At 47.7% G+C, this 27,220-nt stretch overlaps 1 protein-coding gene and 1 long non-coding RNA gene across 6 annotated transcripts in view; one reads left to right on the top strand and one right to left on the bottom strand.

The window, feature by feature from the left end:
• On the top strand, nucleotides 1-27,220 carry LOC130604213 (uncharacterized). 2 transcript variants are annotated; one of them, XR_008973409.1, is made up of 4 exons: nucleotides 1-214; nucleotides 22,979-23,068; nucleotides 24,553-24,768; nucleotides 26,972-27,220. It is a non-coding gene; the product is annotated as an uncharacterized LOC130604213 (long non-coding RNA). The 2 variants fall into 2 exon arrangements; XR_008973407.1 differs by having other exon boundaries at nucleotides 22,974-23,068.
• The window catches only part of AXIN2 (axin 2), a 49,898-nt gene continuing 47,693 nt past the window's right edge, over nucleotides 25,016-27,220 (bottom strand). For all 4 annotated transcript variants that reach the window (XM_057418595.1, XM_057418593.1, XM_057418596.1 and 1 more), the window contains exon 11: nucleotides 25,016-26,868. In XM_057418595.1, the coding sequence (XP_057274578.1) occupies nucleotides 26,742-26,868 (127 nt within the window). In that variant the 3' untranslated portion in view covers nucleotides 25,016-26,741. The remainder of the gene's footprint in view (nucleotides 26,869-27,220) is intronic.

The following is a 27,220-nucleotide window of genomic DNA, read 5'->3' as shown; positions in this document are numbered from 1 at the left end:
TGTCTGGGGGCAGCTGGGGTTTTCTGCTGAGCCCTTGGGAGGAGGAGGGGGCAGAAATGCTGCTCTCAGCTGTATGTGGGTTCATTAATTAAGGTAAATGCTTCCAGCTGAGTGGGTAGAGAGTGCTGCTGGGGCTGCCTTGGGACTCCTGGCAGGGAAGCTCCTCTGGCACTGAGGTAGCTGGTCTTGCAGCTCCGCAGGGATGGTTTGGAAGGTAAGACCCTAAATTCACTCTTTCCTTCAATGAACTTTGGTGCTCCAAGGTGGAGAGTGAGTTCTGCTCTTGATGCGGTCCATGTCCTTATGGTATGGAAGGTACAGGGAGCTTGTTGCTGTTCTGGATGTTGCAGAAGCTGATGGCTGCTGTGTTTTGTTTCCACTGGGAGTTGATGCAAATAGGTGCTGCTGTTTTGATCCATGTGGGTGACAGCAGCCCTGGAGGGTTGAAACAATGCTAAGAACAAACTTCATTAAACCTGCTGCATGTCATGTGGCTCTCATGCAAAATGAAAGTGTCCACACTTTGATCTGGGTGCTTCCAAAGCTCAGGTGGCCCCTGTGGTGAAGCCAGGTTGGAGCTTGCTTGGTTTCTTGGGATGGATTGCCGGTTTCTTTTGGGTTTCTTTTGCACAAGGGTTGCATGCATGAGTATGTGCAGCTTTTACAGCCCATCGGAACTGAAGTGCCAGACCTTTTGAAGTTTTCTTTGTAGCAGATCAACTCAAGATTGTTAGGCTCTACTTGCAGTGGGCTTGAGGGTGCAGGAGGAGCAGCCTGGGAACATTCTAGAAGTTTATGTCTTCTGGTTTGTTCAGGGATGCTGGATGTGTAACTGTGAGATAACTGTGTTATGTGGATGTGAGAGATCAAGATATGTTCCAAGAGCTGTAAAGAAGCTAGTAGAAAGATTGGAGTCCAGGGCCTTGGATGGAGCAGATTAAGATGCTTTTATGGGTTTGGTAGATTAAGGATCTGGTTTGTTTTAATTGAATTTGCTCCTGGATTTGTGTTATCAGTGGCACATGAGCCATGAAACACACCTGTGTCTGTCTGAATCAGCTGAGGAGGGCTGAAATGCATTTTGCCAACTGTGATGCTCTTTAGAGTACGTGCTTGTTTTGGCTGCTGAGAAGAGCGCTGGGTTATGACAACAGAGAGGGGGCATTTCGGAGCCATTAATGCCATGTGCAGCCTCGCAGGAATGTGTCAGATAGTTAATTATCATGTTGAACTGTAATTCTGTCATGCCAGAACATAAGCAGTTTGTTTGGGTACTCTTCCTCCCCCCCCTTCCCTCTTTGCTGAAGATAAAGGAGTTAAGTTTAATCATTAAATCTCCATCTTGATCCATGTAGGTCACGCACTGAACCAAAGTCAGATAGCACAGCATTTAGCAACCTTATCTCCTTCACAATAAAGAGCAAGCAGGAAGCTGCCTCTGTTGTCTGTTCTATTTTTTAATATACGTTTATTTAAAGAAAAGCCATCTCAAAAGGGGGGGGAATCTTCCAAACAGCAGCTTCTGTAAACAGGATGAAATCAGATAAAGAAATTACTGTAAAAATATTGCCTCATCTCTAAAGCTCAGAACTTTTTTTTTTTTTTCCTTTTGCTCTTTTTTATCTTTGAGAAAGATAATGAAAGAGGAAGCTTGAAACCACATTTCCATTGATGTTTGAATACACAACTGCTGGATTTAAGAACTGGAGGAGATCAAAGAGAATGGTTTTCATTCCGATAAAATTATAGCAGTTCTGGTATAGGGTGATGGGCTCATTTATGAACTCTACGATGCAAATAGTTGTTAAGGCACCTTTTTTCCCCCCACCCCTTTCCTTTGCTAAGAACTACATGAAATATGCCTGGAATTCCTAAAGATTAATTAGGAGTGTGGCTAATAATGTTATAATAGATACATACTAAAAGCGTATGTCCCTCTTCAGAATAATATCTGGGAGTGCAAAACATCTGTACCATCCACAGGGAATAGGAAAGCCTGCTCCTTGCTACTGTATATTCCAGTTCACATGACATGAAAACTTAACAGCATTAGGTTACCGAAGTACGTACCCTGACACCACGCTCTGGTGATTTAATTTTTTATTAACACATACTCTGACATTCATTACTAAGTATAAGCTGCAAGTTAAAGCCATTCATGTATGCAGAGCTAACAGAAGTATTTATCACATGCTACATTACGGTTCTAAATGTGCAATAAAAGTTATGAGGAAGGGTCTGTGTAAAACGCAGAAGTGCCACAGCTGTGATTGAGCAGGAGATCTAAGGCTGCGGTCCTGTAGTGCATCCATAGACTTCCTGTGCCTGTGGAAAACTGTTGATGTGGGAAGGCTGTGCTTTGGGGGGGGGGGCAAGATTTTTTGGAGGGGAGGGTTGAGAGCTGAGGATTATATGAGGGCTTGTGTCATGGTAACCTCACATTTACATGCCCTGAGGGTGTGAATGTGCTTTAACGCTGCTCGTGCAGAAATGAATTTGTCCCTGCCAGTCATACAGCCCAGCTTGGTGTGGAATCCGGTTTGGGGGATACTCATCCACCTTTTTCTTATGCTTTGAAATCTGAAGTTTCACTAAAATCCTGTCAGCTGCTTACAGTGTAATATGAGCAATATGAACTTTCAGAACGGTGTTTTTCTGTTCTGTTTGGGGGTGGATCTGTTTGTTTGTTTAAATTTGGGGTTTGGGAGTAGATTCTGGGGTTCTGTAATCTTGGTATCCGAAACAAGTCATACTGTCTCCAGTGCAAAGAAAAGGGCAAGGTACTGGGAGGTGTCTTTGCCACAGGTGACCTATTCAAACACCAACCCTAGAGACCTGGGTTTCCATGCAAAGAGCTGATGGGACAAGGAGGAGGGAACCTCTTACCCTGAGAGGCTGAACAATGGGATCAGCTGAGCTCCATTAACGATGATGACAAGGAGACGATGCTTTGCGCTTGGGCACAGGCCTGCTTCAAAGCTCATGGGCTAGTGCATGACCAGCATAGCTCTCACTTTGGTTTTAGTTTTAAACCACATTCTGTTTGAAAGAGAAGATTGCTTCTCTCCTATGAGACCCAGCCAAGAGGGTTGATTTGCCCATCTTGGACACAGCGGCTCAGGGGTCTGTAATGGTGCAAGGAGGGGGAAAGTTGCAGCAGGACAGTTAGTGCTTTAGCAATGTCAATGTGGTGTTTGCTCCTGGTCAGTCTGCTTGTGCTACCACTATAGAGAAGGCCCAAGCATCTGCTTAAAAAGCTTATTTCCTGTGTTTTTGAAGCAGACAGGCTTGTTCTCTGTTGTTGGCTGTTGGGCTTGGTGGCCACAAGCCTGATCCAGTCTGAGGACCGAGCCCCATCTCCCTTCCCTTCTCCATTAGCCTTGTTATCAACACCTTGAGCACAATGTGGTTCTTGTGGCCTCACTTCTGCTTTATCAGCTGTGGCTTGTGTCTCAGAGCAGCACAGAAAATGGTAAGCTCTTACCCTGAATTATTTCCCTTAGTTTCTTTAGCTGGCAAAGCAGCCTATGGGATGGCATGCTGCGCTGCCCAATGGAGAGGGTAATGTTGCCTCAACTTGAAAACAGCTGGTGTTCAGGGTGGGTATAGAGGACAGCTTGTGCAATTAAGATAGTGATTATCAACGTCATGCCTAATAAAGTCATCTGTGACTTGCTGAACTCAAGTTAATGACCATGAAATCCATGGTTAATAACGGGACAGCCATTAGTGTGATGGGTGATATGCAGAAGGGAGCCAATGGAAAGCAATAAATAGTATTTTATGTTAATGTTTGACAGCTGAAACTGTCACTTTTATCTCCATGGTGTCTGCCTGAAGTTTGCATTTTACTTTTTAAATGCCTCTTAAGAGCTTCTTGCTAGCTTTAACTTTCCATGAGACTCATCTTGTATTTGGAGCTAACCTAAGCCTAGTTCTAAACTAGAGTTTAAGGGGCTGGATGGATGTACTACCAGTGGTGAGATGGGATCTGGGCCTGTTCTCCCGCTGAGTTACACCGCTGCTAATGGTAGTAACAAAACAGTAAATGTGTTTGCAGGGCTTGAACTTTGAATGTTTCTGCCTTGCAAGTGATGGGGTTGTTAGAGAACACAACACTGCAGAACACCTTAAACAAACCGTCTTTTCAAGTGGAATTTAATGACTGCTCACAATGTGTCAGTGTAGCACAGGAACTGAAACCACTTCATAAACACTGCAGCAATGCTCAACACTAAACCCGCAGTGCACGACAATACCTGGTGCACCTCAGGTATTTCTAACTACCCCTGATCCCCAGTCACCAGGGGCACGCTCTCCTGGCACAGGGGTGAAGGGATTTCCCAAGCTCTTCTGTGAGGCTGGCCCAGATCTTGCTTCAGTCGCATGAGGTGGACTGGGAAATTAGGGAAGAAAACATCAGTGTCCAAAGGATGGGGGAAAACCGTTGTTGATGCTTCCAAGCAGCCAGCAAGGGAGGGCAGTGGCACTAAGGGGTTTTGCCGTCACTTGGGGACAGTGGGGAGCGTTGACCAGAGGGTTCTGTGGCAGAGTAAAGCTCCAGCATAGGAAACGCAAGGTTTCTGAACCCAGGAAGTTAATCGAACTCCTTCAGGCTTTGTACAAAGCAATCATTTTTGTCTGGCAGTGGTTTCCCGAGCGCTCAGATGTGGCAGTGGTCCTGCTGCTGCCCCTTAGACAGCTTGCGCCGTTTGGCTTTGCTGTGTTGCATCCTTACTGGGTTGTGCTGGGCGCTTGGAATGGAGAGGGAGGAAAGCACGAGGGGTGCCTGGACACAGGGATGCTCCTATTCCTGCAATTACTTTGGTCAGTCTGCAGCTGCTTGGGCAGTGTTTTGCACTGATTTTGTTACTCCTACTTGTAGGCACTTGTTATTTCAGTCATTCAGAAATAACTGACTTAGATAAATGCTGAACAGTGACTAATACAACATCTATTTGTTCTGGCTCAAAATGATCTATAGCTTTTCCTTTTCACTGGCAATAAAGTTTAATCTATTCAAATGCTTCAAAAAGAAAACCCCTCATTGGGGCCATTAAGCAGTCATTAATTATTTTTGTTGTAGGTGACTGGAATGTCGGCGTAATGAAATATGCATTTCCTTGTACTTACAAAGAGCCAGGGCTTTGCGTGCATCACGTAGGCAGCAGTAGGTTTGCTCAGAGGAGAGGGGCAGGTCTGGTGTTGTGTCTGGGAAAATGTATCCTTTTTTGTTTGCTTTTGGGTTGTGTTTGTGTATCTTGACGGAGTTAACTTCCCCTGGGAAGGGTTCCTGATGCTCAGGAGGAGGGCGGTGGTACCCAGCAAGAGCAAGGCACAAAAGGCTTCTCCAAAACCCATTGCAAAGGGAAGGAGCAAACCTATAGAAGCCCAGCTCTGTGTGTGTGTGTGCTGTGTGATGGCTTGGGGCAGATCAAGGCACCAGTGGCCGCACCTCTGGCAGAGGTGCAGTGTCTCCCATGGGTGCTGGGGTACGGGTGCAGCACAGCCCCAGGCAGTGCTCATACCACACACACAGCCCTGCCTGTGGCAGCAGCAGGTTGGGTCACCTCTTCCTCCCCTGAAGCTCACAGGGTTGAGCCTCCAGCACAGTCCCCAGTCCCTCTCCAGGACTTGCTCCTTCTCATGCTCCCCTTGCCGCCTTGGGACAGGAGCTGTGTTAAACACAGACTGAGCACCGGCCGCTTTCACTGCTCTTGCTCCTCCTTGATCACAACCTCCTCTTGCTGTCACATCCCAGGAGAGCTGCATTTCATCCACTTCCAAGGTCACAGAGAAAGGGGAGACCCAGAATCTGGGTTTATGCCCTCCAGATCCACCAAAGTCAGCACAAACCTTGCACACAGGCACTGCCACCCCGGCTTGGTCCCATGTCCCCAGCCAAAGAGCATCCCAATGGGCAAGGATGGGCTTCCCTTGGAGCTCTCCCTCTGCAGGGTCTGACCAAGATCCCTCCAGGGGAACAGATGCACAGACCGTGCTGTTGCTGGAGGAAGAGGAGTGCAGCCAAGTCCCTGTGATCTCCTGTTGTTACAGCTTCTTCTTGAAGTGCTTATAGCACTCTCTTAGAAGTTTTTTTTCCGTACCGATTGTCCACCTGAGGATACGGGATCCCTTTGTAGGCATTAGTTTAATTAAGTTTCGCCCTGCTTCTTTGAGGCAGGGAAATTATGCTCCCTGGGTTCCTACACCTATGTAAACTGAGGCACAGAGAGGTTATGCATCTGCGGGAAAGTCCAGAGGCGGTTTGCAGGAGGGCTGGTTCAGGGGATGTGTTTCCTCACGAATGAAGAAAGAGAAGTCCTAAAAATCCAAAAGCCTCAGAAAAGCCTTGGAAAAGGGGAAATAATTTTTTGGAAAAGCTACACATTGAAGCAATTTTAAATAAAGCATTTGGAATCACAGCACAGCACTTGGCTTAGAATTACGATATTCTGGTGGGGAATAGGCTCTGCTTCAACCACCCCAGTTGTAAAGGTGGGTCAGCCCTCAGTTTAGGAAGGACAAAAAGGATTTTCAGTGCAAAATTGGAACTGCCAAAGGGAAAACAGCATAAACAAGGAGAGAGATGGGCGAGGATGCTGGGGAAAGGACAGTGGGAGCAGGCCTGGGAACTGGTTGTGTTGTGGATGCACAAGCAGTTCTTCCCTGCTGAGGACCTGGGAAATCACGGCTGTGCCCAAGGTATGTGCTTGTATCTGCTCTCATCCAGCACTGGAGCGAGGCTGGGCTTTGGCAGTTTGGGAAGTGCTTTTTCCTGCACAAGAAGGGGAAATGAAGAGATGAAAGGGTGGTGAGCTCAGACAGTGTGAAACAGCCCTGAGTAAGAGGGGAGGATGGGGGGAGAGATGGCAGCAGCCAAGCCTGGCCCGCTGTGCCCTTCTCCATCACTCCCTGCCAAGCAGGACCCTGCATGTCGAGGCACTGGGGAGTGCTCAGGGCTGCTGGCAGGTTCTCACCTGGTTGTGCTGCTTGGGCATGGCTACAAAAAGCCATAACAGGCAGGAACGGGCCCGTTTCCAAGGGGAATCACAGGAAGCTCAGCTGGCAGTTGGGCTCTTGGAGATACTGGAGGGCTCTCATACACATAGTGCTCCCCCCAGTTCTGCTGGGGCCAGCACTAAGGCCTGAGGTAGGAAAGCTGTGTACCTGCCTCATGGTGGTGTGTATGAGCAGTGTTTATCTGATATTGGATGAATCCTGGCTGATTCTCCAGTTGCTGACACTTTCCAGACTGTATTTACAGTTTGAATGACTGAAAAGTGCAACTCCTTCGTAGGAAAATGTCTTCATCTAGAGCGGATCTGTCACTACAGTGGTGGTGATGAGCTTCCATCATAGTAGTAAGTTAAGGTGGTATCTAAAGATGGCACCAGTCATGTTGGCACTAAACGTGCATCTGATCACAGCTGTTAGATGGCTAGACACCAGTATCGTGTCTGTGCTTGGCTCTGCGCTGGTCTCTCCATGACAGAGCTGGGAGATGCTGCTTTCATGTTCTCCTCCCTGCAGCAATGAGGAGGATAAGGGCTGGAAGCGCAGCATTTCCCTGGCTCCATGGCGCTCTTTTCACCTTCCAGTGTATTTTTCGAAGGGGAAAGAGCTGGTTTTGGGGTGCAAGAAGGACACAAGAAGGGCAGGAGAGAGAAGAAAGAGTCCAACCTTCCCAACCTGGTCCACTTCAAGTCACTCAGGAGCAGGCTTCATCCACCAGCATGACTGGACCAGCTGGGACCTGGCAAAAAGGGATCTTGAGCCCCACATGTGGTGCCACAAGCCCCCGACCCTTATCTGAAGGCTGTGATACTCAGTGTCCCTGTGGAATTGGGAGCACTCGAGCTGCAAAGGATGTTGGTCATCACTTTGCAGAGCAGGGGGGTTTATCTGTGGGCAATTCATGTCCCACAGAAGCTGGGGAAAAGAAAGCAATAATTGAAGCCTCTTGCCCATTTAAAATACCTTCCATCAGAACTGAAGAACTGAAGCTGTTTTTTCCATTGCAGAAATTATTTGGCCTTGAACCATAGAGCCCTCACTTTGCTATTCTGCAATTGAATAGAGGCTTTTGTGGGGCCTTTTTAAAATAATTACTACAAAGCACTTGAAGAGGAGTTCTGATTGTCGTCTAGTTCTCATTTCATGCTTTCATGCCATTTCTGTTCGAGGATGGATCTTTTATGAAATGTCTGGTTTAGGTTACACCCTCGAGAACCTTATTATTTGCCTTAAAAAAAAATCCATCATAGGCAGGAGCATATTCTTTATGCTCTGCCATTAGTATAACTAAATTCATCAGAGTAATATTACTATTCATGCAAAATAGGTGTCGTCTTTCTTTAAACCTCTTGGCAAGTGGTTAAACTGATTTTAACAAGTATGCAGGGCCAACTTCTTAAAGCCTTGAAAAAGTCTGAAGATTCCCAGGCTGCAAAGGACTATTTACATGGTTAAAATTATACACATATATCCCCTCTACTTAAAACTGTCCCCTCATCATATAAGACCCTTGCAAATCCATTCTGACTTCAAAAGAAGGCAAAGTTCCTCTTCCAAGTATGTCTTTCTCCCTGTTAGCACAGCCGAGGTTGTGAGAGCCACTGAATTTAGCTCAAGGCCTGAATTTAGTTCAAGGCCCACATTTAGCTGGTGGTTTCATGGGTGCTTCTCCTATTGAAAGAGAATATTAATGAAAGGTCGTGTATTTTTAAAGCCCATTGAAAATGTGATTGTGGAGATAAAAGACCTAAAGGATTTTTAGCGATCCCATTGTCCACTCTTGTAATACAAACCCACTGTGAAAACATCACAAGTGGTGCCACAGAATCCTGTGGGATGCTTTCTTCTAAGCTGATTATCATGTTTCCAGATGACACCTTTCCTCCTTGGCTGTCCTTACCCCTCCGAATCCCAGCTCCTTTCCTGCAGCCCCTGCAACGCATGACTCTTAATGCCCCCAGTGCTCACAGAGGGAAAGCTTCAAAGCTGAGCGCATGGGAACTGATTGTTTTAATTCATAGCAATGGGCAGGGCGGGATATTTGCAAGCTTATTCAGCCAAGGAGCAGAAGGCCATGGTGTGGCTGGGGCAGGCAGGTGGAGCTGCACAGGCAGAACCTTCCTGAAGTAACCTGCATCACTCTGGGGAGCGATGAACTTGAAATGATGCTAAAAGGTTAAAAGCAGCATTCTCATCCAAGATCTTCATTTCATTGGGCTGCATTCGGGGAGCTGCTTGGGCCTGAGCTCTGTATCTTTATTACTCTCCTCCTGGACTGAAAACCTCTGGATAAATTCATGGAACTTCGGATTTTCCCAGGAAGGTACCAAGCTAGGAATCCTGTATCTGTTCAGGATCTTTGTCCCGTTTCCATTCTCATATTGGAGGTGGTCTCGGCACTAGGAAGTTACTGTGCTGATCCTAACAAGAAAAAGGGATGTGGCAAAGTGCTCTGGCCCAGGGATCACACAAAGCTACGTGTGATCCTGCTGCATCCCTGTGTTTTATCTGTTTTCTAACTGTTCTGAGCTGGGCTTGTATGCAAAATTGAGTGACATTGTCAGGCAAATGCTGCAAGTCACACGCTAGGCACATCTGTGCGAGCCCTCTCCTTTTCACAGATGTAAGCCTGGAAACCGAGATGCCAGAAGTTCATATCTCCTGTTTGATCTGGGTCATTGTTGAGGAAAATAAATACTTATATACATAACGTGGTGGGGGAGTGGGATAAATGGTCAACCACAAAGCACAGATCCAGATTTGGATCTAAATACCTTTAAAGTTCAGGAGTGCTCGTATCCTGGGAGCTGGTTCAAAGCCACCTCTAGAGTACATATACCTGTCTGGTTACTTCTTGTTGAACCTGTCTGACTTGAAGAGCGAGCAGAGGAATATCTTTCTTGCAAGCTTCTCATTAGAGAAAATATGAATTACAGAAAGTAACTCAATACCTACGTAGGCTTGTTGCCATTCTGCTTTCCCACTTTCTTCAAAGGACATTTATCCTGTATTTTGTGTGGATTCAAATCAACACACAAAGGAAAAATATGCATGCTTGTAAGCCCAGCAATCAGATGGGAATCTGCACTATGGGAGATGGAGAGATGTTGGTTGCAACCTTGTCTGGTCAAAAAGTCCCCATCTTGATTTGCTGCTAATACTTTGCAGGTAAAATGTTGTTTGAGGGGAAAAAAACAGGTAGGAATTTTATGAAGCATTAAGTGCATCCACTTACGGTGGGATTGCTTTTATTGTATTCTATGGGTGAAAGAGGACGGTGATGGAGCACAGGGCTGGATGTGACACTGCTGTCATATCAGAGTCCCTTTGTTTGCTCAGGGTAGTGTGGCCAGGGACCCATTTCTTAGGTGCTTTTGTAACAAACACAAACACTAGTGATGGCGATAACTTCCCTTGTTCCTCTGCAAATGGGTGATCTGTATTCTTCAGAGCTTAATGCTTTTTGTGTGTGTGGTTGAGCAGTATTTGGGCTTTGCAAGCAGAATCACAATGGCAAAATCCGTGCTGGCAGGCCCCTAACATTAGTTTGTAAAGCACCTCGGGATACCTGGGGTCTGAAAGGAACCTCTCTTTTATACCGTATCAATCTCGGCGCTCTCTCTAAAGTGCACTGCGTTTATTTGCAAGGCTTCTGAGCCGTGTTTCATGGTTGAAACGGGGCCATTAGGAGAATCCCCGGGAGCTCCCGGCAGTAGCAGCTGAGGCTGGGCTGGATTCGCATCCCCAGGACACACCGGGAGTGAATAGCCCAGCTCCTGCGCGAGAGTCCCGGCCCTCGGTGACCAGCTCATGGCAGCACTAATTAAGAAGCAGTCAGCTCTCGCTTTCAAAGCAGAAAGGCTGTCAGCAGGCGAAGGGAGAAATCCCTTTCCCTTGCCAGGAGGCTGGTTAGTGGGACAACCGCTGGACAAAACTGCGGACAGCACAAAACGCTCAGCCCGCCTCTCCGTACAATGGGATGTGGGTCTTTGAAATGCAAAAGTTACGTAGCCGCTGCCTTCCGCAAAGAGGAGCGAAGAAAAGTGGTGGAGAACAGAACCCAATTGCACTTCCCTCGGTTTTTTTTTTTTTACTTTATTAAGGCTGTTTAAGGTTCTTTTGATCTTGCTGAGGTATTTATTATCATAGACTATTTGTTATGAATGGTGGCACCATTGAGAAGCAAAGAGAATTAACTTTGTGCTGAAGGGGGTTAGCTTTACAGCACAAAGCCCTGGGGCTTCGTAGCATGAAGGGTGCTGGGTGCAGACCCTTACTGAGGGGTGAAAGGCAACGGGACTGTGAACTGGGCAGGGTGGCACATCCTGAGGGTGCAGCAGCGGGATGGGGCTCCTGGTGATGTCCCTCTGCCTGAGCCCCACATGCAGCTGTAAATCAAGTTCGGTGCCAAGCAACGCATGGACCCTTTTAAAACAATAGTGCCAGAGCCACCGCCTGTGAACTGATTTTTCCCTCTTCCCCGGTCCCACATAGGGTTTCACACAGAGGCACCACCTCCTTTCAGCACATCCCAACCCTCAGTAAAAGCAGCATTGGCCGCATTTGCCTTTGGATAGGCTGGATGTTCATAACTCAGCAGAGAGCAAAGCCCTCCCTGGGAAGTGCTGTGGTGGAGGGTATTTGTCCCCTCTCTGCACAAGCCCTTTCCTACCCCATAGAGCAGTTTTTGAGGGGAAGAGGCATGAGCTGCCCCAAGGGGTTGAGTGTATGAGACTGGGAAGGAGGCACCCTCCAGCAAGGTCTGCATGGGGAAGGGGAACAAAGCCCTGAGGTTTATGGGGGCTTCATCCCAGGATCACTTGTTCATGACCCTGAGTGATATCAGAGGGTCCTTCTTCCTATCAGTTGAAGTTGCAGCATCAAGCCTTAGATCTGTGAACTGTGTTCAGGTAGGAAAGTTGTGTTAATTAACCTTGTAATGTGTAACCAGTGAAATTCCACCTGGAATATCATAGAATCATGGAAAGGTTTGGGTTGGAAGGGGCCTTAAAGCTCACCCAGTTTCAACCCCCTGCCATGGGCAGGGACACCTTCCACTAGGGCAGGTTGTCAGATATCCATCCTCCGAGCACCTAAAGAGCAGAACAATGTCAACAAATTGGATGGGATTCAGAGAAGAGCAATAAAAATGATGAAAGGGCTGGCCTGATTTATGAGGAAGGATTAAAAGAGTTACATATGTTTAGCTTGGCAAAATGATGGCTAAGGGAGGGATGCAGTATCTGTCTGCAAGTATGAGAGGGGTGTAAATACCTAGGGAGGATGGGAATTATTTAGCCTGGTTGAAGTGGGAGTAATAAGATTAAATAAAGGAAATAATCTTTGTGACTGGGTTGAAGGAAAAAATTCTTCATGGTTAGAGCCTGTTTCCATGTGGAATAATCTCCCAAAGGAAATAGGTGAAACCTCAGGACTTACATTGAGAGGAGTCGGGGGGAGCAAAGCACCAGGGAGAACGACACCGGGAGTTTGGAAAAAGCCAATTCCTGTGATTCCATCCGTGCCATGAGAGCAGTTGGGATGTTTATATCCAGACATTGACTGATGCTTTGATGTGGGGAGGGAAAACTGGGCAGGGGAGAGAAACAACAACAATTGTACAAATCATCTATGTCCTTAGAGCTGCAAATTCCAACGGGAAGAAATTCAAGCCGTTAGTGCAAGATTCCCAAAGAGTGCCACTGCCAAGCTGTCAGGAAGGGTTGTGAAACCCCATCCCGTGGCGTGATGGGGAGGCAGCTGACCTCCTGCATCCAACAGCGCTCATGGATCAGCCCCTGTGTAACAAAGCAGCTCGGGGTGGAGTGGGAATCAAATTAGAGCAATTAGCAGGCTTCTAGATCCCCTAATAGCTTCGTATTTGTACAGTGCTTTTTCTAGCAATAATCATAAGAAAAGGGTTTTTTCCCCCTGTAATTGTGAAAAGAAGTTAAAAAAAAAATGGTAACAATATGAAGAGAGCAAGTCCATGTTACAAACAAGAACCATATGTTGACTTATCATGGGAAATATGTAAATACAGGCTCGAGCTGATCCAGAGCACATGTTGCTAGTCATGAAGCAGCTATTTAAAATTCCATGGCTGGATCATTAACTTCACAGTATCCTTTATGGAAGACAACCGAGGGCAAATAATCCGAGTGGCACCGAAAATAGCCCTTTTCTGGAGAGATCTCATTTAGCTGGGTCTGATAGGAAGCCCTTTGTGATCTGTCAGCTGAATCAGCGCTGGGTCTCCTCCACACTGGTGAACTGGGGTGGCTTCCTCCTGCACCAGTAACATGTCCTGGTTCACAAATCTCCTTTGGGTGCTCAGATTGCACCCGGGTGAGCAGAATAGCCACAGAAAGTGCTAAGTGGTGGCTCGCCCCTCGCTCCCATTTGAATGTGGTTTACCTGGAAGGATGTGGTGATTGATCACAAGGAGGAAGGTTTCTCTAAAGCTTGCGTTCAGATCTTAGCTTTGCTGCTTATTTTCTTAGTCATCTGGGCAGGTCACTTCTGCCTATCATCTCTTTTCTTTCCTCAGTTGATCCAGATGAGATGACTTCTCTCTGGGGCCAGCCGTGATCAAAGCAGGTCTAGATTGAAAGAGATTCCATAATTAGGCAAAAAACTCATAAAAAGCAAGAAAGAGATCCTGGACCCCAGAGAAGGCTCTGCCTGAAGCAATCGCTTTAGAGCAGTGAAAGGATGGATTTAGACTAAAGCAGTAACCTGGATGGGCATCACCTCATCCCTCTTGGGCTGTGCAGGGAGGAAAACCTCCCTGGAGCCTGTTCATGTGGCCCCTCTTTGGGCATATTAGTGCAGCAGCATCTGCAGAGGGCTCTCAGCAGGAGGCACGGTGAGGGGCTGAGCAAGCTGCAGCTTAGGCATTGCTAAGGCCAGGAAATCAGGATGAAGCATGTCAGCATCCTGGGTTTCCATCCCAGAACGCTGGCTTGAGGCAGCATTTGCACAAGTCCTGATGTGCACATGCTGGGGTATTGCTCAACACTGTGAAGAGGGAAATAAATACAAATCTATTCCTGTGTCATGGACAAAACCCAGAGCCCAGCTTGGTCAGCCACGAGCTCTGCAGTGCTGAACGTGAGCTGCCTGTGCAGCAGCAAGGGAGCTCATAGACAGGCTGCCCAATGGGGTTTGGGTACCAGCTGCTCAATGTGAGATGCTCTGTAAGTGGTCCATGGGATGAGCACATTCTGAAGGAGATGGGAAGGGCTGAATGTAAGAGTAAGTCTGGCCCCACCACAGCATCTGTCTGCTGAGGGATGCAGCCAGGGTCAGTGCAACATAGGAAGACCTCTCTGATAATGGGAAAGGCCCCTGTGGACTCTATAATGGGATAGAACAACCTGCTGAAGATGATTTAAATGTCTTTGCAGTATTTGGGAGGGACAGAGGGAAAAGGAACAACTTCCATCACTTGGTGTCTCCTGTGCCATGCAGAAGCAGGTTCCTTCTGCCCTTTCTCTTGCTCTTTACTTCACTGCTGGATCATGTACCTGAACTGCAAAGTGCAGGTACATTGTCCAAGCTGCACCTTGGTTTGCCTGGGTTTGTTGGAGCAGTGCTCAAACCACTGCAAAGCAACTGCTGCCATTCAGTTTAATATCTGATTCTCCATGTCCAGGCTGTACGTCCTTGCTTATTTTTCTTCTCTGTTATTGGCCTTGTTTTCTGTTCAGCCCTGTAATTTATCACAAGGGAAATGTAGCTCTTTTTTATTATCATTAGGGTTTTACTGTGCTTTAAACAGGGTGAAACCTGTTCCTGTGGAAGTCTGGGTGGATTCCGGGGGAGTGATGGGTAGATCTGCAGGGCTGGATCTGCTGGGGGAGGGATCAGGGCCATCTTCTGACTTGCCAGCACTCGAGTTGACAGTCTAAGCCTGGCTTTTTCTATGCCTTTTAGTAAATAACTGGACAGTAGCTAGGTTAAAACAATCTCTCTTACACACATGCAGCAGTTCCCTAACCATGCAGTGCCAGCAGGGTTCCAGTTATCCCTTTTGCAGCAGAATCACATGGAAAATGCACAAAGTTCCCAACTCTGTCTTAGGGACTGCTCATCACTGCACATAGCGAAAGCACTTGGCCCAAGCAGGCTCTTGGTGTGGGGCAGGATGGTGGCTTCGTGCTTCTGGGTGTGAAGGTGGGGACAGTGGAGTGCGGCTGGGTTTGGGATGGGGTTGGGATGTCCTAGGGGCAATGTAGGGCTGGGGGCCTGCATGGGGACCCATCTTCTGCAGAGCATCACTTCAAGCTCTGGTTCCCGTATTGAGGAGCTGTAGATGAGCAGGGGGAAGCTTTAACCAAACCACTGCCTTTGCCATCTCCTGATAACAATGAGTTTGTTTAAACTTCCATGATTTTTTGAGAGGAAGCAATGTTTGCTCTTTTGTTGGTTTGGGTTTTTTCCCCTCTGTGTTTTGACAGTTTTGTTTCACTGGGGCACTTTTATGAGCAGCATTTTATTATTTTACTGTGTTATTCATCTGCATTTTAATTGCACACAATAAAACTTGAAAGCTCCCAGCAGAGAAAATCCTATAGCACTTCCCATCCTGTCCCAGTGGGGACGAATTGCTGGGGTCATGTCGTTTGTCAGCAAGCAGGGCTGAGCCCTTTGTAGGAAACACTCTGATTTCCCTCAAGTATAACAGCAGCAACTTCTAACTGGGGCTGTCAAACGGTTCCCTTTAACCTGCCTTCAGTTTGGGTGTGTTTTGAAGGGAGCAGCTGTTGGTTGGAGGCAGGACAAGGAAAACCCAAGAGGACCAAGTCTTGGGTGAAGTGTGGCATCTCAGAATCCATGACTGGTATCCAGAACACCAGGGGAGGATCCATGCCCCTGGAACAGCTCTGCTTTGCATCCCCCGCCCTGCACTGCTTGGGTTTGGGTTAACTCTGCAGAAAGTTGTCTCAACCCCATTCATATTCACTGAGTACAGCTGGGTTTGGTTCTGGTCTCCAAACCTCAAAATTCCCAGCTAAATGCCTCCAGGGAAATCCATATAACCCCCCCCCCCCCCCGTGAAGCTCTGTGGGGTTTGGAGAGCATTCCCCATCCAATACAGGAGCACAGCCGAAGAGCTGAGCCCACCCTGATCCTATGCAGCAGGATCCAACCCCATGGTGATGCAGTGGTTGGGCTCTGTGCATGAGATGTGGAACTTGTGCTTGGTTCCATGCAAGCACAAGCCAACACCTTGCACTTGAAAGAGTAACTCCCTTTCCCCTCCACCTTTCCATGGGTCTCCATTGCCTGATAGTCTCCTTCTATTTGTAATTATTAGAAGGAAAAGAAATAAAGGCATAAAAAAAGACAAAGTTTTCATGCAGAAAATGAAGCAGCTCAAATTGCAACCAGCAAAAAAAAAGAGTCTTCTATGAAAACATCATCCATCCATTCCTTCTCCCTCCCCCAGCTGATGGTTAAGGGGATCAGAGGCAGGACTGCAAGGCAGCATTTAAATCAGCCTGGCTGCTAGCTTCATATATTAGTGCACCTGTGTTTCTCATCAAACGTGCTACCAAAAGGACTGGTTAGAAGTGCTTTGATCTGCCTTTAAATATCCCCAAACATCAGGAACTGGAGGTATTTTAATCTGATTTTACTGGAACTGCGCCGATTTAAGGGAAACAGAACCCAAAATTAAGTTCATATTTTCCATCAGTCCCCGGAGTTTGGAAGGAGGAGATTTTTCCTGTGAGTGGGGATGGCAGGAGAATAACCTCAGCTCTCTGCTATCATTGTGCTGGGTGGATGGTCGGAGAGAGGCAGGGAAATCTTTGGAGCAGCGCTTTGCCATCAGCTGCTTAGAGCAGAAGCAAGGTGCTCCTTCCTTTTAGACTGCTTTTTGTGGGGTTTTTCTGCAGTTTCTTTCCCCACAGCATTTAAAATCTGAGTTTATCTCCATAACTATAAAGCACACGAGATGCTTTCACATGCAGTCCCTCATAGCCAGCATCTCCTCATTCAAGACCATGGCATTTCTTGTCCTCAGGTTTGAATGTGACTCCTCTGGAGCAAAGTCCTGAGAGTGATCTCAATGCCCAGGGTCTGATTTCACCTCAGTTTGCCTTACTCCACTGCACACCCCCATTTCTCTTGAGGGAGCACTAGCAATCCTCTCTCCATCTTACCCCATCCTGCTCCAGCACGGAGACTTTCTCTGTCGGATCAGTGGTCAAGCATGAATTCAAGACCAAGTTGGATGGGGCTTGGAGCACCCTGGTCTAGTGGAAGGTGTCCCTGTTCATAGCAGGGCAGATGAGCTTTAAGGTCTCTTCCAACCCAATCTGTTCTGACATTCTGAGTGGTGTCCCATTAGCTCCCAGCCCCATTTGCAGGGCAGGACTGAGCCCCGAGACTCAAACAAAACTGCTTCCTATGTTCCCTTCCACATCCCATTTTCCCTTCCCTGTGCTGTGTTTGTGCAAGGCAAAGTCAGGCTTTGACATGACACTATTATTAGCTCTTTCTCTCCTGCGTCAGAACCTCTGCTGGTGTCACCTGGCAGCGCCCTGGTGACTCGGAGCTGAGGATTGAGCCTGGAGAGCAGCTGTAACAAGGAGTTTATTCTCAGGCTACCTGCTCAGCAGATGTTTCTGTTTGTTTGGGTCCGTGTTTACTTTCATTCTGCTCCTAATGTGCCTTTTATAATGTCTTCTGGCAATACTGGTAGACCTGCACGGGGTGGATGATGGCCTCTGTAGTTAAGGCGAAGCTCGGGCAGCTCTGAGCTCTGTTATCTTCAGATCTCTCCAGTTAGACTGAAGAACTTGCAAAAACACTCTGCTGTGAGCCTTGTTCCCAGGACAGCACAGGATTTTCCCAGTGCTCCTGCATGTCCCTGGGCTCCTCTCCCTGCAGGAATCGCTGCATCTCACTGCGAGCCATTCAGTGGCTCCAGGTGCTGCCCCTTCAAAGCCCATCTCCTTCCCAAGCTTGCCCAATGGCTGCTACATGCTGCAGGTTCCCTTTCACTTCATTCCTAGCTAAAACCCCTTGATTTAAAAAAGCAGGAGGTTTTTTGAGCAACTGAGGCTGGCTGAAAGCACAGGGAAGAGGGATGTGTAAGCACAGGGAAGAATGAGACCGCTCTTGGTGCGGTGGTGGTGGGCTCACCAGAAATAAGATGCATGGCCAGACAGGCCAGGCTGCGGGATTATCTCCCACCCTGAGAATAATGAAAGAAGAGACTTTTCTTTCCCCTGTGGCCGATTGTTTGGCTGGATGTGGATTGAGTGCTCGGGCTCAGATAAAGGCTGGAGGCTTGGTGATGATATCAAACAGGCAGTTGGAGCTTGGGGCCAGCCAAGTTGTCATTTCCTAATGCTGCTGTTGCTGTCACCCAGCCTTCTGGGGCACTGAGGAGTGTGGAGTGAACTGTTACAAAGCCTTCTGAAAAAGCAAGTCAAAGCCTTATTCCCGAGCTGTTCTCTCCTCGGCAGCCCCAGCTCTGCTTTCCTCTTGGATATTGTGCTAAACTTCAGCATTTGATCACACACAAAAAAAAAGAGAGGAAAGATAAAACATAAAGGTAGAAATCAATGGAGCCTTTAAACAGGGCGCTGTGAAAGAGGCTGCGCTTTGCTGTTGTCTTTCTGAACCCTGTGAAACGCTGGGAAACTGTTTTTAATAAACAAGAGTTCAAACAGTGGGGCTCCGTAGCCAACAGTCACGCCTTAAACTCCAAACTTTACATGAAAACTCTCGGATCCCTTTGAACTCTTTTTTCCCTCCCTGGCAGAGGATTCCAGTGTTTATGCATTTTTGGGAGATTGCTGGCGGGATCATGAGGAGGGTTTTAATATAGGGGTTTTTGAAACAATCTCCTGCCTTCAGAAACCATTAATGCCCACTAAGGAACATCAAGGCAGCGCTTTGAAGTGCCTTCTGGCTACAGCCCTCTTACACCCTTTGGTTACTGTGCAATCAAATCATTAAATGGAGTCTACAAAACTTCTTTTACCTGGTAATTAAACGCCCCACGTTGGACAGGGGCAAGGGGGTTCTAAAGGCATTTCGGAGCTACAAAGACTCAAACACAAAAGCACTGCGTGCTACTGGAGTGAGGGAGTAGACACTTTCTCCCTACTTTGGCAACCTGTCGCACAGGCAAGGTGAGAGCGAGCCCTCCTCTTCCCGGCTCAACCAAGGTCAGGGCAGTGAATCCCAAAGGGGAAAGGGCAGAGCCATAAATTAGCAACGTTGAACTCTCAAACTTTTCCTTTTTTCTCTCCATTTGTTTGTTTGCTTTGGAATCAACAGCGAGGAAGAAAAAGTCGGAAATAGTCTTTTGGCTGCTTCATCAAATGCTGAGTTAGGGCCAGCTGCCATCCCGAAAGGCCATGGAGCCCGCCTTGGACACGAGCTGTCCCTGAAGGCTTTGGGCGTTTGGCTCGGTCAGGGCAGTGGCTCTCGGGAATGCCGGGATGGGAATGCCACCGTGCTGGGTGGTGCAGGGACATCAGCACCGAGCTGTGCTTGGCAGGACTCAAGCTCATCCTATTCTGGAAGAACAAAGGGCGTTTTGGTGACAGGTTCAAAAGAGCAGGGCAGGTTTGTGATGGCGTGTGCTGTGATCCAGTAATAATTCCCCGCAGGATGCTCCTGCGGAAACTCATCTCCCTTCAAGGTACCCTTTTGATGGAAGCTTTCTGAGACCTGGTTGTTTCACTTCCCAGAAGTTAGCTGAGAAAGTTTTCTCTGGTTCCAACCTAAATTGGCCCTTCCTTCCTGGAGCTCTGCTTTGATCTGGGCATTTGAATCTCAATGCAAAACTCTGGTGCTTTTGCCTGGTTTTTGCATGGCAGCAACACAGGGCAGGGTTTAACCCCTGCCCAGCCATTCCCCACCTGCATGTGCCATCAGCTGCCCCCTTGTTATTCCCAAATCATCTTTGGATACCAGCTGGATTTATAGCATCTGTCCCAGGAGCCGTGTCCGGTCCCCAAACCCCATCCTTCGCCTCTGCCCTGCTGGGGCCAGTGGGAGCTTGGTTGGTTGATGTCTGAAGGCAAAGACCCATCACCTGCTGTGTAATCCTTTATGTCTGTCCTTGTAGATGAGAGACTTTCTGGTTGACAGCTCACTGTGAAACGTCTGAAGAGGACGTTGTGCTTGTGCTGGAAAACCTTTAGAGATGGAAGGGGTTTGGGTAACAGGAGCTTTGGAAAAGGCACAAAGCTTTTGTTCTTGGCTGTTACAGCCACCTGCAAGTACTTCAAAGGGGTGGAGGGGTTTTGTTGGTTCATATTTTAGGGCTGGATGAGACCTTCAGTGTCAACTGGGCTCCTTCATAGGGGTGATGCTGAGCTTTCAGCTCTGAAAGCGAGGGCAAAGGGAAGAGCCGAAGTAGGAGCATCCCGGCCATGCATCCTGCTTATCCCGGGTCTTTTGAAGCATTTAGGGGGGAATAAGAGCTCACTTTGAGCCAGCCCAGCAGAAGGGAAGGTGAGGAGAGCTGCGATGCTGGTGGGAGCGGGAGCAGGGAGCGCTGTGACTGCAGATGAGGAGGCAGCGCTGGCGCCGTGCATCAGGAATGACGAGGCGGCCGTTTCAAAGCAGGATGAGCTGTAGGGCTCAGAGATGTTCCCGACTCCTGCAGGGCCCAAGACAAACGTTGAAAGGCAGAATTCCCAGAGGGTCTTTCTGCTTCCTTTTTATTTATTTTTTTAACCCAAAATAATAACAATAAGGCAAGATCTACCTGTCAAACCTCATCCAGTGAAGTGCTGAATTAAGGGAGCTGAGACTTAATGGGCTTTCTTCCCTAAAAATAGCTCCTCCTCATGAAAGAGATGAAGGGCATTGCCCAGGGAGGTCAGCCAAAACTGGCTGAAATTATGCTACTGCCTAGATGTGATGTCCAAAATTAGCCTCCCCTCTTGCTGCGTGGGTTCAACGCTCTCTGAAGATTAAACGCATCACAACACTCATTTAATTGAGAAGAGAGGCTAAAACATACGGCATGGCAGGGTTTAAGTGTTAGAGAGCCTCAGCCTGGGACTCGTCATCGTGATTAGCAGCGTGCTAATGAAAGCAAGGGGGAAGGAGCGTGTGTGTGCATGGCTGGGCAAGGCTGCGGGCAGCAATCGGGGATGTCACTAGGAAGAACGGGAAGGAGCTGAACTAGAGCTGCTTTCAGCATCCAGAGCGAGTCTGGTCCCCTCTTCCGAGGGGAAGGGAGATGATTTGCCTTAAATAATTCTCCATCCTCCTCTGTGTGAGCGTTTTCTGGGCTCTGTGATTAAGAGGGAGCGTTTGACAGCGATGGGATAAGAGCCCCGTTTACAGCCCCAGTGCTCCTTTCGTGTTTTCCTCTTTAATTAATCTGAGGTTGCTGCAGGAGTGCAGTGCTTGGAGGAAGGTGTTTGAGGAACAGGAGGTTAATGGAAGGTGAAAGAGAAAGGGAATGATGCTGCCGATGTGAACCAGCAGCACCTCCAGCCCAGCCAGTGCACAACTGATCTATGGGATTAGAGGGAATAAAATCCATAGGTAAAGGGGAGAGATGAACCTCAGGGTGACTTGGGAAAGGAAAGTGCTGCAGATTCCAGCATCCAGGAATAGGAGGGAGTTTTCATGGGACTTCAGCTCAAAGCACCCTCCGCAATACTGACACTGTTAAAAATAACACAGAGCCTACAATCTGTTTACTTATAAAGGGATTTTGTCACTGTTTTGGGGTCTTTTACTGTTCAAGAACTGGGTTTGCAGAAGGGCTCTGGAAGGGTACGGACAGAGGCGATGTGCCTCGGGGTGCTGTAAATGGTGTGTTGTGAAGGATGGGAGCCTCCCATCCCCTCAGAGGGGCTGCAGGATGGTGGCAGGTCACTTTGTGCATTGGTTTTATGGAGAAAGGATTCCCAAGTTCCTGTATCCACTCCTGGTCCTCGGTGCTTCCCGTCTCCAGGAACGTTGGAAGTTTGAGCTGGTTTTACCAACTGAGAACACCACTGGATGTAGGCACCTGTATCAGGGACGTGTCCCCACCCTGCCATGGGGCTGGGACGCCTCTTCCCAAGGCACAAACCTCTTCCAATGAGGATGTTCCAGTGCTTGTGAGTCAGTGTCCTCAGTGCGTACTGACACTGTCACCACCTCCTGTGCTCGCTGCGAACTGGAATTGAGCAGAGAGGGAGGTTAGGACTTGAGGGGGCTGTAACATCATTTTACTGTAAGCTCCCGATTGTGGGGGCAGGCTCAGGTGTGGTTTTGGGCACTGACTCAGACCTTCTGCACTCTTCGAGCCAGGCAATGCCACGCATTGAGGGCAGAGAGAGAGCACAAATCTGTCCCTCCTATCCACTGCGGCACAGCGGAGAGGCCTGCAAGCAAGGGCTGGGATGCTTTCTGCATCCAAACACAGCCTGGGTTTATGCTGAGGGAAGCAGAAGGCACATTTCCAGGGTCTTTGTCCCCACTTATCAGAGAGAGAATGGACCCCATGGCTGTGCCCTCCCCAGTCCTATTCCCCACTGCTTCAAGCCTTTACTGGGGACTGAGCAAGCCCATTGCCCCTCCAACAACTTCCAGCTGTGGAACACTTGGGAAAGTGGGGTTTTCTCCCTAAAGAAGCTCCCTGGATGACTCCCAGCCCACTCCTCCCTCCAGGCTCTGTGCCCTAAAAGCTCCTGAGGACCACTAAGGATCCATCAATGTGTTTTAACTGTGCAGACACCAGGGCTGGTGTTTGTGCTGGACAGTGACAGGAACAGAGCACATACGATGCTTTGAAGCTCACCTGGGTCTACCCATGCCAATTCTCCACCATGCTATGGTCTAACGCAGGCGGGTTACCTTCCTCCATGGGTGTTCGGGGGCTTAATGAGTCTTTCCAGCACGAAAGATGCTTTAAGTATTAGTGAGATTTAAGTGTGTGGAGTGGTTTGGTCCCACTCACATCATCCTTTCTGCAGTGCAGGGTGCTTGCTATTGATGTACCTCCTCTGGAAGGCTCCAGTCTGGGACATTTTGGATCCCTCCACTGCAAGTACCAAACCAGGACATTTTGGTAAGTACCACAGCACCGCAAGGGGCTCTGTGGGCACTGTTGTTGTTTAACCTGATAAACTTGAGCTCAACTAAAGAAACCCAGCGCTCGGGTCAAAATAAGGTTCTCGCTCCCTCCCCACCTCCTGTTCCACTTAAACCCAGGTTGGATGCTGCACTTTCCCAGCAGAACTCCTCTCCATTTAGCAGCTGACAAGGCAGACCTGCAATCACCATCTCCAGCCCGAGACGAGCGGCAAAACAACTGTTTCCGAGGCGCTGGAGGTAGGTGAGCGTTTTCAGTGTCACACATTAAGGTGGCGTCTAACGAGCTCCATGTCCCACTTATAATTGAAACAGAAGAGAGGATTCACTTTTCATTCACTTTAAAAGACGATTCAAATACCCTTTCATCTCCACTAAACAGCCTGCCATGTATTTGAAGCCATTTTCTATTTTGTTTCTACAGACATCCAAAAAACAGAGGTATTTTGGAACATTGATAGAAAGATGCAAAGGCTTGCGAGGCGCTGAATGGCTTCAAGCTGCCTCAAACACATTCATCTTCCCAAGAAGAATTAGGCACAGTGTGATTCATTTTAATAGCAGAAGAAAAATAATACTACGGTGTAGTGCTAAGTTCCCAACCTTTGATGGGAGACTAAAAAAAGAGAAGGGGGAAAAAAACTCTGTCTTTCTTCCCTTATGTTGTTGAAGTCTCCCTACACCCATCCGTTATGTCCAGCTTATCAATTAAGATGAACCCCATGAACTTCAGATGGCTTTTCTAAAACAAGGCACCATCCATTTAAATGTGTAAAAGTGCCTGCAGCTCCCTTGAACCGCAGGATCCGGGCCGGAGCTCTGTGTACTCGGTGTGAAGCGGAGCCCTTTGATAGAAGTTTTACTGATGTTTTAAATGAAGTCTTCTCATACACACAAAATAACCCAGATCATTTAAAACCTCATAGAAGAAAATAGGGTGGAGAGAGGGGGTGGGGGGTGGGGGAGAAAAAGCCCTGGTTGGTGCCATTGGTGCAGCAGAAGAAAAGAGGCTGGCTTTGGTTACCAACAGGACAGACCAAAAGCATTTCCACAATCGCTTTCCCAGGGTTACTCGCTTGAGCCAGGGAAGGTCTGGGCAACAGCTGGGAGACAAATCCATGCCTGGAATGGGCAGCTTCCCTCAGGAACAAATCGAGCTCGTTCAGCTATAAAATAGGGTTTGGGCCATAAATACCAATGGGGGAAGGTGCAGGGGTGAGAGCTTCCCAGAGTTTGTCCTGCTCAGCACCTTCCAGCACATCTCTCTCCACTTCATCTTGGCAGATGCAGCCGCATTAGCCAGGACTTGGCTAACTGTGAGTCAGGTTGGATGGGGCTTTGAGCAGCCTGGTCCAGTGGAATGTGTCCCTGCCTATGGAACTGGATGGTCTTTAAGGTCCCTTCCAACCCAAACCCCTCTATGATTCTGTGACTTGACAAAGGTGTGTTTTGCTCCGGCAGGTGATGCAGGTGAGCAGTGCCAGCTCAACTCCACCTGGGTAAGGCCATGACCACCCTTCATCGCCCAGTGATGAAGACCCTCTGATGTGCCACGACCCTGCAGGGATGCTCCTGGACCACTCTATCCCTTTGAACATCACACCCTGCCTTCATGAACCCACTTAGAGAGCAAGAGGAAGTCCTCACTCCTCCATCAGCCTGTTCTCTCTCCATCAGGTAGGCTTAGTGTTGCAATAAGGTCATGCTAAATTGGTAGCTGTTACCTGAAGGAGCTGTAAATGATTTAATCGTTGCACTGAAGTGCAGCCCCAGCCTTTGCCTTGCCTTACTTGAGCTTCCCAATGGGAATAGCCCCTGCCAGGGTAGGAGAGGGAAAGGGCAGAGTAAAGCTCAACTGCTGTTTCTACCTTCTATGAGAAAAAAACAATTTAACGCATTAAGGGGGAAAAAAAGTCAGACAATATTAATTTGAAAAATATAAAATTTTAATAAAGGCTACATCTCTTAATTACAATAATTATTGTACCAAGTAATTTTTTTTAAATGAAACTCTTTATAATGCATAATTTACAGTATAAGTAGAACAAAATGCCATGGCAAAAGTCATGAGTACAGGACTTGTAATAAAAGGCATAAAATAGATTTATACATAAACCCCTTAAACAAACAAGGGAAAGCTTGAACCCTGAATATAGGGCGACGCATGGCCTCGTAACACCATGCAGGCACAGGTACTGTACTGATTCAATTTTAGAAACACTAGAGATAGTGTATTAATATTTTCACCATACGTTGTCTACAATATATACAGACTTACACGAAGTAGCAATGGCAAACAGAATGCACAGATTAACTTAATCAACACAAAACCCAACTGTAGAAATGCAAGGTCTTCTCATCGGGAAAGGGCCGCTCTGCCCCCGACATCCACACACATGCACACACGAAGCTCTGCCAAGGGGATGCAGAGAGCCTTCCCCCTCATCTCCCACGGGCTCACGTGGGGGTTGTGAAGGGAAGGCAAAAAATACCCCCAACCAACCAACCAACCCATCCAAAAACCCCAACTAGGAACCACCACACAACGATTCACGTGCTCCACACCGGCCTGAAGTCGTGCCCCATCCCAGCTACACGTGGTTGAAATACAAGTAGTGCTAACATTGAAGTAGAATGGCTAAAAAAATTAGCTAGCTATGTGGAATACATACTTTTCCTTTTAACCTGGCTTTTGCAACGTGTCCTTTTGGTGCGCTAAGTGCGGGAATGGGAACTGGATGGCTTCTACAGCTCTCCCAGGCTCAGGGCTCTGCTCTACCTTGCCTCCACCAAGAGGCACTGGCCACCACGCGGTACCCTCACCCCTGACAGCAGCAAAGCAAACACCTCACACCGCCGAAATCCATGGACAGAAACCACAATGTTGCTGTTCTTCTACTGCATCTAAGATACATTAATGCTTAAGACCTTTATTTCCAATCAGAGCAGCATAGATGAAGATGCACCGGTCTCCAGGTGAGTGGCAGGACAGTGTCTTGATTTTGCCTTTTATTACTGTTCTTATCTCTTATTTCACTTGGGAGAGAGACTGGGCACACCGAGACTCCTTCCCTCCTCCCCCTCCAACCAGAACTGAAGCATGAACGTGCTCACAGCCAAACTCCCCAGTTTTAGATAGTGGGAACAATATAGAAAAATAGAATAATCCTTCCTCCCATCACCCCTCTTCCCAGCCCCTCTCTTCTCCATTGTTAAAGCAGCATATCCAAAAACTGGACTTAAGGGAAAACAGACTGTTCAATAAATATCAATAAGGATTACTGTTAAGGTAAGCTATACACAGTTTCTCTTAGTCCATAGATTTCAGATCCCCAGGAAATCATATATTATGCATGGAAGTCTCTCAAACAGGGTCTGCATCTCCAATAGCCAACAGTGGTCATGTTTCTAATAAATAGTTCAGGGGTTTTATCACCTCGGTACCCAACTCATGAATAATAAATGCCATTTTTTTTCCTCCTCTAAGGCTAATTCAGCAAAGTCTTCACAGACCTCACTTGTTTTCTTCATTGGTTCAAAACTTCCCTTCAGAGTTTGGTTTCTGGTTTCCTCCTTTCCTTGTCATCACCACTGCTGTGTGTGTCCAAAGCCTTTTCCACCTTAACTTCCCCTACGAAATGCAGATGCCATCAATCGATCCTTTCGACTTTCCCAAGAATCCTCCCTTCGTACATGGGCAGGATGGTTTCATCTTCCCAAATCTCTTCAAACACCGCGCCGCAGTCGAACTCGTCACTTGCTTTTTTGAAGTAGTATCTGTGGTGAAGGAGAATTAAAACACAGTTAAAAAACAACAGGGAAAAGCAAGGGACGCTCCGGCAGCTCTTTGAACCACAACTCTCCAATCTCCCCCTCCTAGGATGCTGCTCCAGCACCTGGCGTGGCCAGGAAAACCTCAGGGCTGCTCAGGCCCTGCAACATGAAAGCATCCCCAGAGCTGCAGGGATGGAGATGGGATGGAGGGAGCAGCGACAACCTCTTCCACAGTGAGTAAATTGTACATGTTGGCAGTGGATATCCTCAGCCGTAAAGAAAATTAGAAAGCATGGTGATTTCTGGTCAAATATCTTATTTAAAACATAAATAAACAGCATTTCAAAGCAATGCA

This window comes from Pezoporus wallicus, unplaced genomic scaffold (assembly GCF_028554395.1).
Source record: "Pezoporus wallicus isolate ANWC-B61680 ecotype Strahan unplaced genomic scaffold, APGP_CSIRO_Pwel_v1 contig_3710, whole genome shotgun sequence".
Taxonomy (NCBI): domain Eukaryota; kingdom Metazoa; phylum Chordata; class Aves; order Psittaciformes; family Psittacidae; genus Pezoporus; species Pezoporus wallicus.
Note: the sequence above shows the minus strand (reverse complement) of the source record. Positions and strands in the feature narration are given on the sequence as shown.